Raw genomic sequence first — 8,521 nt, forward strand, 5'->3', positions numbered from 1 at the left:
CAAAGAAGACAATCTGGGTTTACAATCTTTTGTTTACATGCTAAAGCAATCGACTCTCTAGATCCCTGCTAAATAACAACATCTAACTGTGAATCACATGCAGTGTTTCCAGACAACAGCTTCTGTCACAAAGCCCCAGTGATTTATTTCTGCAGTTGCCACAAGGATCTAAACTCAAGACCCACAAGCAGCAAAATGTGATAGTTCAGAGCATGTCATAACCTTACCAAGTAACACATTAATCCAAAACAGGGTGGGGTGATAAAAGATTCCTGTCCAGCCAGAATCTGGGAACAGCTAGTTCAGAAGCTGTGAATGTCCACAGCTTCTGCTGCACCTTAAGCCAACAGGAAGATGAGAAAAGCTTTGCTTGATGAGAGGAACAGAAAGGCAGTGATGAGGAATAGAATCTGCAGAAACTAAACAACCCTGGCTCTACTTTTCATCCTGTTTATGTCCAAGATACACCTTTCTGGCTGGATTACAGCCTTCCTCCTTCCTGACAGTGCCTGAGCAAAACATGGGGGTGCAAGGGAAACTGGGAACAGCAGGCAGCAGCAAGAAGAACTGGCAAGGTGACTCTTGCAGGGACTGATGCCTATCTATACCACAGCACTAGATGGGCAGTCAGTCGTGTTACACCACTGCACACTACTGGAAGGGGAGACAGCCCACACATCAGGTATCACTTTTTTTTTTTTTTTTTTTTACAGCATGAACTGAGAAGCACAAAGAGAAAGATAATTAAATCAGCATTCCCTCCCAAGAGTTCAATAAATCCACCAGAATTCAGTACATCAGAGAGAGACATAGAGCAATACCTCAAAGAACAAATTGTAATTAGTCTTCCCAAGAGCGAGAGCACAATTCACTGTCGGTTGAGCACTTCCATGGTGGCTGGAGGGCTCGCAGGGCTCTTCACAGGACATAAAGGTTTCCCTCCACATGGCACTTGCTCTCAATGACAACTGGGTGAGCTATCACCAGCAATCACACTTTGGCCAACAACACTCCGGTGAAAAAGCATCTGTTTTCACACACACACACACACACAAAGCCTGCAGCACTTTTTAAGGTGAGATTTCCACAGTTTCGTCTGCAGACAGGCTAGGAGTTAGTGACAATTGTGGGACTCCTCTCTTGTACCCCAAAAGCAGCCTGCCCTTAAAGATCAGCACATGCACATGGGCAGCAACTGCACCATCTGCCAGCAAAGCCTTTACACGAGCTGGAAATACAAAGCCCTGAAGTCTAGCACGGTTCAAAGAAACATGGTTTGGGAAGTACTTTTAAGAGCCACCAATAGAAGATGCTTGAAGCACCAGCTGCAGAAGTACATTAACACAGATACTACAATTTGAAAGTCTCCTGTCAGTGCTGAAACATTCACTGCAACTCTTTATCACAAGTTCCTCTGACTCATGTTTCTCCCTGAATTTCCATACTTCAGCTCAGAAACTAACACAAGTAATTTGAATGCAGACAATACAGGAAAGCGTTGTGGGCTTTTTACAGTTGTTGACTCACAGTTCTGCCGGTGCTCCCTGCCCAAGTAACAATTTAAGCAAAGAATTCACAGCTTTAAAATGGGTTAGCAATAGAAAGAGTTTTCTTATCTCTCCCTCTAAAAAGAAGCTACCCAAAGTCAGGGTTGGAATCAAGACTTACCTCACAGATCGTTTTCCAAATTAAACTATAAAGAATGACCTTTTTTTGAAGTCCAGAATCCTGTATTTTTCAGCAGCCAAGCAGCCATCAATATCCAGCCCTCGCAAGTTCTGCCACTGCAGATAAAATCCAAGAACAACTTTTAGGCTTGATCCCCTTCCCTTTGTTTCCTATGAACTGCAGCATGTTAGCGCCCTCTGAAAAATCAAAGAATTGCTTTCCCAGGTGATATGAAAGGCTCTTAACCATTTCCTGCCTGGGCCAGCAAGACTCCTCCCAACTTCTCTCCACTGTAATTCAAGCAGCAAGGCACTAAAGTAAGAGAAGCCTGTGAATCTTGGTTTGGTTTCTGTAAGACCTGATCATGAACTTCCAAGTAATTCCTTCAACAGAATTTGATCAAGTTCTTTCAGCAGTGGCTCCAGCCATACAAAGAACAGCCTTTTGTCACCATACCCAGCTACCTTAAAAAGGAAGCTGCACACTGGTGTTCTCTTAAACAAATGCAATTCCCTACCTGCCCTCTTCCTGTGGCAAGAGGTGATGGGACGATAATGCCTGCAGAGAACAAGCCTGAAAAGCGGTCAGAAGCCAAAATACTTACCAGCAGAAAAAGATAAATAACCACAACTAAATGGAAAAAGGGATGGCCTCAGCCTGAAGTTGCAGGATCAGAGACCACAAACTCTATGAGCTGCCACATTACCTCAGAGGCAATGGCAAAATTAAAAGCTTTTTTGCCATCATTCAGTTTCTAAACTGGTTTGATTTTTTTCCCTTGATCTTTCATTTTACATACAAGTCTACAGAAATGGACTTTCTACCAAGGTATGGATAAGCAAAGAAACACACCAGCTCTCATTTCATGTCTTACAATTAATCCAGCTTTGCACCAAAAACCTTCAAGATGTGGCTCATTTGCGTAACAGCACATGGCAGAGCACAAAACTATCCCCCTTGCAAACAGACCTCAGTGCCATGGAACTACAAAACTGCAGTCAGCCTCACTTGCTGAAATGCAGACTGCAAACTGGCCCCTCAGCTCTCACACCTCTGCCTCCTCACCTCCTTCTAGTGTCTCTGGATGGAGGCCTGCTCCAGGTCACGTCCAGCCCAGCAGCACAACACATTGCTGCTCAATGTAGCATTCAGCTCAGTTTATACCAAAAATCAGGCTGGGTTCACATAGCGAGCCCACACAGGAGCCAGTGGTAATTCCCCAGAGAGGAAACAGACCCCACAGCCAGCACCCACTCCCCACTGTCTGCAGGCAGGCCCGATGTCCCCTCTAGCCTAGGAAAGGAAGCACACCACATTTCTACCAGCTTTAGCCTCTCACTGGGTTCTGAGACACCTCACATGCACCACACAGATCCCACCGCCCCCTTCCCGCCCACTGCCGGGGCAGGGCCGCGGCCTGCGCCTTTAAAGCCTGCCGAGGCTCCGCCCCCCCCGCCAGCCCCGCTGCCGCGCGGCGCTTCCGCCTCTAACTCCAACTCCTTCCGACTCCGGTTCCGGCGGGGCGGCGGCGGTGAGAGCCTGAGGGTTGGTTGTGGTGGGGCCTCGGCAAGGGACCAGGGTACGAGTCTCTTACTAGACTGCTGTTGCTGCTCTCGCGGGGGTGGCTGAGGCGCTGAGCTGAGGCCCGGTGCTGCAGGACTAGGCCTTCTCAGCCCTGCTGACTGGGAGGCTGCTGAGGCTAGGCCTGGCGCGGAGAGCCAAGGGGACAGGCGAATGGCTCCCAATCTCTTTAAGCTTTCTTTTTTTTCCTTTCTTCGCTGAGAGACGCTCAGCAGAGCTGTCTGGCTTCTGTCTTCCTGGTAGCTCCCTTGGCTCCATGGATGTTGCTTCTTTGCCGCCTGCTTGCCTCTCACCGGCCTGGTCACTGGTTGCTGGTGGTTAGTCCTGTTTTACACTCACTCCACCAGCCCTTTGGCTCACACAGCTGAGTCAAAGATGGCAAAAGTAACCCCGAGCATTGGTGCCTGAAGAATTTCGTCCTATGGACGTGTCTTTGTAGCACTAAACTCTTCTTTTGATGTGTTGCAGCATCAAAGCAAGTGTAATTTAGTCTTGCAAAATGGATAGATGGAGAATTCAACAGGTGCTGCTTGTACTTAGTAGTACATAGCAGTGTGGGGGAGAAAAAGGCCACTGGTTTTCATCCCTTTTAATACTGGTTCAAGTCTTCTAATGTTTCGTTAGCTATTTTGACACTTGTAAGATTAATATAGAAAGCTCTCCCTGATTAAAACAAATAAGGTAATGAGGTATAATTACTTGCAGGAAAGAACTGGTTCCAAAATGATTACACTTACTGTAGGTCAGACAGCTCTCTGGTATGCAATTTATGCTTTCGAAAGCTTATTACCTTTCTTAAGTTTCATCATTCAGCTAATAGTGAGATGCACAGAAGCAAGTGACTTCCTGAACACAAGTTAGAAGCTGCTCCCTGTTTGGGTTAACTCTGGCTGTATACAGACCTGGTTAACAGGTGTCCGGCAAAACCAGCTGCTGGAGTGAGTTAAATTCTTAATTTCCACAGCTGCATGTCTGTGTTGTCTGTGTAACAACTGGTAAGATTCAAAGGAATTGTGTGGGCTTTATGGGATAAGGTCACCTCCTCATACTCTGATGTCTGGTGTTATTTGCATCCTGAGCTGACTTTCCCTGATAATGGAGTCATGTTCATATCCCTCCTTATACCATGAAACAGAGCTGAGGTAGTGCAATGTATGGAGCTTTGAACTGCTTCTATCTACCCTGTTTTTTCAACAAAATAACCTAATTAAGCTGCTAGTCAGAAATTAAAATTATAATTTTGGTTTTGATCAAAAACTCATTGTTTGTTCTTTTTTTGTTGCACTAACATGTCTGCTTACTTGTTGGCAGGCACTGGATGACCATAACTAAACGATGTCTGTGCCACGGGGAGCTGTCCATGCAAAATGGATAGTAGGGAAAGTGATAGGAACCAAAATGCAGAAAACTGCCAAAGTAAGAGTGACAAGGCTGGTGCTAGATCCTTACTTACTGAAGGTAAAGGCTGGTAAACAAATTTGTGTTGCATGGTTACTTTTGTGTACTGCATGGCGGAATGTTTTATTCCTTTCCCTCCTAGGATTTTTTGATAGCTCTTAATGCAAATTCCTTAAGGAACCTGCTTAACAATTTGGTTGTGGGCTGGCTGCAAAGGATGAAAAGTGATATATTGTGAGGACACTTCCTTACAAATTAGCTGCTAAATGTATTTCTTTGAAGTGCTTTGTTAATGTACTTCATCTGATCTCAGTTGAGAAGGTAAGTTTTTGTTGTTTCACACTTAGGTTTAAATTTTCCTACTGATTTGGGATGTGCTTTGTTTTGGAAACTTGACATTATGTTAATCGCTTTTGCAATAAATTTTGTAGTGTTTTTTCTGTGTGCATAATTGTAAGCATGCCTAGTGTTGGCACTGTGATGTGCTGTACAGTCTTTGTTTTTATAATTTCTAATTGTGCATTCTAAGCAAGTAGGTGAAAATTAGCATTTTCTTCAATTTTAGATGGGAAAATCATGGTACATGTACCACAGCTGCAGTACTAATTTGCCTTCAGTGAACAGAAGATTAAAGGTGGACTCAGGATTAGATAATAAGTCTTGGGGGTTGCCAGTCTCTGCATTATCCTGTAGAAGAACCTAAATTTCATTCCTAAAAGAAAGATTCTGAATTCAGCAGTTCCAATAAGAATTAATGTTTATTTTTTGTATAAAATAAATTGAGTAAGAAAACTTTCAAATTACAAACTTCAGAGTACTGATTTCTTTGAGGTGATGAACTTCAGACGTATTGTGATCAATAATAACTAACATCGGATATTTTAGTGTGGACTGCACAGGAAAGTTTTTGAGCTTGGAAGAGCTTTTTGCTGTAAATGTTGCTGTGAGATGTCTTAAGGAGAGGAAAAGCTAAGTAGAGAGCAGAGAGGCTGCTGGAAGGTGGTGATGCTAGGAAAGGGAAGCTATGTGAAGAGCTTGTTATTTTTATCTATAGCCACCTGTATCACTATGAACAGCTCTTTGTACTTGGCTTTTTTTTTAACTTTTTGCTGTTCCATGGGCTTGGTTTGCAACAACATCCTGGCACCAGAGAGATTGTCAGGGAAGAGTAGTGCTGTGCTTTCTTGGAAAAACAGACTGGAGTGCACAGTCTTCTTCCTCTTCATGATCCAAACTGAATCCCATTAAAAAAATATTACTTTACTTCTCCTTAGTGCAATTAAGCTTGTTTTATGTTAACTTTATATTTACCAGTTGCTTAATCTTGCAATCTAATACCAAGGTTTCCTTTTTTTCCTCCCACAGTTCTTTAACAAAAGAAAAACCTATTTTGCCCATGACCCATTGCAGCAGTGTGTTGTTGGAGACATTGTTCTTCTGAAAGCTTTGCCTGAGAGAAGGAGCAAACATGTGAAACACGAACTGGCTGAAATTGTTTTCAAGGTTGGAAATGTGATAGATCCAATAACAGGAAAGCCCTGTGCTGGAACCAGATTCCTTGAAAATCTGTCTGATTCAGAAAACCTGACAGAGGCAGATACCACCTATCTAAGTGAAAAACTGCAGGAACTTAAAGTTTGTTCAACAGACAAATAGTGGGGAAAACATTTAAACAGAGGGCTTCTCAGCTTGTCTGTCAGGGATGTTTTGGGCCCTGCTGTTGTATGTTTAATATTTCGGTGAAATCTGTAGACAAATAGAAAACATAGTTTGCTGATAAGAACAGATGTTACAGATTGAGAGGCACCTCAAATCTTTAAATGAAAGAGAAAATGTGAGTTTAGTGTTAACACTTTGTTTTGTTGCATGTAGTTCTGCTCCAAGCCTTGACAAATTTCGAAAGCCAGCTGCTTGCTTCAAATGATTCTTTGTGTTGAGAAAGACAAAGATACAACTGCATATAACATTTAATTTTGGTGGGAGGGTCGTTACATTGATGGTTCTGTATTCAGACAGTCTTCTGTGGCTTGTAGGATTACTTAATGCTATTAAACCTTTTGGGAGGAAGTACAGAATTTTAAAACCAGTTTATCTGCATGTGTTCTTATTTCCTCTTAACAGTCACTCATGCTACGTTGCAGGACCTTCTAACTCCCAAAATATGTAATAAAAACACAGCCACTTGCCTTTCTAATGGTAGTAAGGTAAGAATAAAAACTTTGGGTATCTTAGCATGATTATTTTTGTAACCTGTCCAAAGGAAGTATTTGGTTCTGAGAGATGGACATTTTTGAAATGCCAGCAGGAGATAGAAGCTGATGAGAATACAGAGCCAGAGTGGTAGATGATTAGATTTGTCCCATCAGGAAAGCTAATTAAAACTTCACATTTTGTGGAGAGATTTGCTGCATACTTTAATATGAAACTAGAAGGCCATAGCAGTTAATGATTAAAGATGGCTTTATCGTACTACAACTCTGGGGATCTTGTGTCCTGTCTTCAGGACATAAAGCAGACTAAGTGAGCAGCTGTTGCAGCAGCCTGGAGTTGCTGACTTTGTACTCAGATCTGAAGGGGCTTCTGCCTCAAACTCCATCATTTTTGGGGACAGCATTCCATGTCCCTGTATGGAGGGGAGAGTGCTATATTAAAGCTATGAGAAATCCTTTTTGAAGTGGCTATCTACATCATTGGTCTTTACGATCAGAAGCTAAACAAGGCATGTCTGAACAGAGTTCCTCTGACCTAAATTATCTTACTTTAAGAAACTGAGCCAGCTTACACTAGTATGAGTTCTGTTCTCTTCCATTCTCAGTGGTGTAAATCATTTGCCCTTTATCTTCCTTCACCTGCATAAAATCATTTTCAGCTGCCTGCAAACTGTTAACAAAATTCAGTTGAACTCAGCAAATTTTTGGCCAGGAAGAATGAGAAACTTTAGTTTTCTTTCGTGCTTCAAACCAAAAAACCACAGCTCTTTCATTGCTGGTCCTCCAGTACTATCCTGTCGAATCAGTGAGCTGGGATGTCAAAGACAACTTGATTCAAATGTCCTTGTAAATTAATAATGTGAGCATGGTCTCTGAGGAAGTGCCTTAAACATATGGCTGTAGGTTATTGTTGCTAGTAAGTCTGTTGAAGTGGTTTAGGTTTATGTAAATCACTCAGTAACTGCAGCTGGCTGATTAAGTTCTCATCAACATGAAAGGAAACCTGGGCTCTGACTGCAGCTCTAGTGAATGCAAAATGTGAAACTTCATCTCCTGCAGAGATTGAGAGAAATCAGACACAGTCTAGAATGTGGTCATGAAGGAGCTTGACCCTCAGTACATGGGATGTGAGTATTTTGTTTAGAAGAAACATTGTCTTCTTGCTGAGTTGCAGCTATATTTAATTGTAGAAGTAAATCTTTCTTTATTTCTTGTGGTTTTTTTTTTTCTTGGGAGGCTGTGAAAATGTTGTGGGGTGTTGTGTTTTGTTTGTTTTTTTTTTCCCTAAGATTGATTCATCACAGGTGGTTTTTGAGTTTACAAGCAGACTCTGTGAGTGTTGGTCAACAACTCAAGCTGTCAGCCCAAGATGGGATTAAATGTACACAGCCTGAAATGTAGCTGGATTTTAGAGGAGTGATGCACTGATTTTAAAGAGGCACCACAAACATCATACTTTACTGATGTTAAAACCCATCGTGTGTGCTGGCCTCTCAAAAAATTATAATGGAAACTGCACAGGGAAATGACAGAAACCTTTTATATAAATCTTATATATAGAAAGACAAGCTTTGCATATTGTACTTGCTAGCTGCTTTCAGAATGGGCCTTTAGTCATTACCCTTATTATAAGTTTGTTCTTGAATTATGTTGGGGTCTGGTCC

The 8,521-nt window shown here is 42.3% G+C and overlaps 1 protein-coding gene across 2 annotated transcripts; it reads left to right on the forward strand.

The window, feature by feature from the left end:
* The first annotated feature begins 3,174 nt into the window (after window positions 1–3,174).
* Window positions 3,175–6,839, forward strand: MRPS17 (mitochondrial ribosomal protein S17). 2 transcript variants are annotated; one of them, XM_054394352.1, is made up of 3 exons: window positions 3,175–3,199; window positions 4,561–4,707; window positions 6,013–6,839. In XM_054394352.1, the coding sequence occupies exons 2-3, from the start codon at window positions 4,585–4,587 to the stop codon at window positions 6,301–6,303; spliced, it is 414 nt and encodes a 137-aa protein (XP_054250327.1). In that variant the 5' UTR covers window positions 3,175–3,199; window positions 4,561–4,584; the 3' UTR covers window positions 6,304–6,839. The 2 variants fall into 2 exon arrangements, with proteins under 2 accessions (XP_054250327.1, XP_054250326.1); XM_054394351.1 differs by having other exon boundaries at window positions 3,181–3,247.
* The last annotated feature ends 1,682 nt before the right edge of the window (window positions 6,840–8,521 follow it).

Source organism: Indicator indicator, chromosome 30 (assembly GCF_027791375.1).
Source record: "Indicator indicator isolate 239-I01 chromosome 30, UM_Iind_1.1, whole genome shotgun sequence".
NCBI lineage: Eukaryota > Metazoa > Chordata > Aves > Piciformes > Indicatoridae > Indicator > Indicator indicator.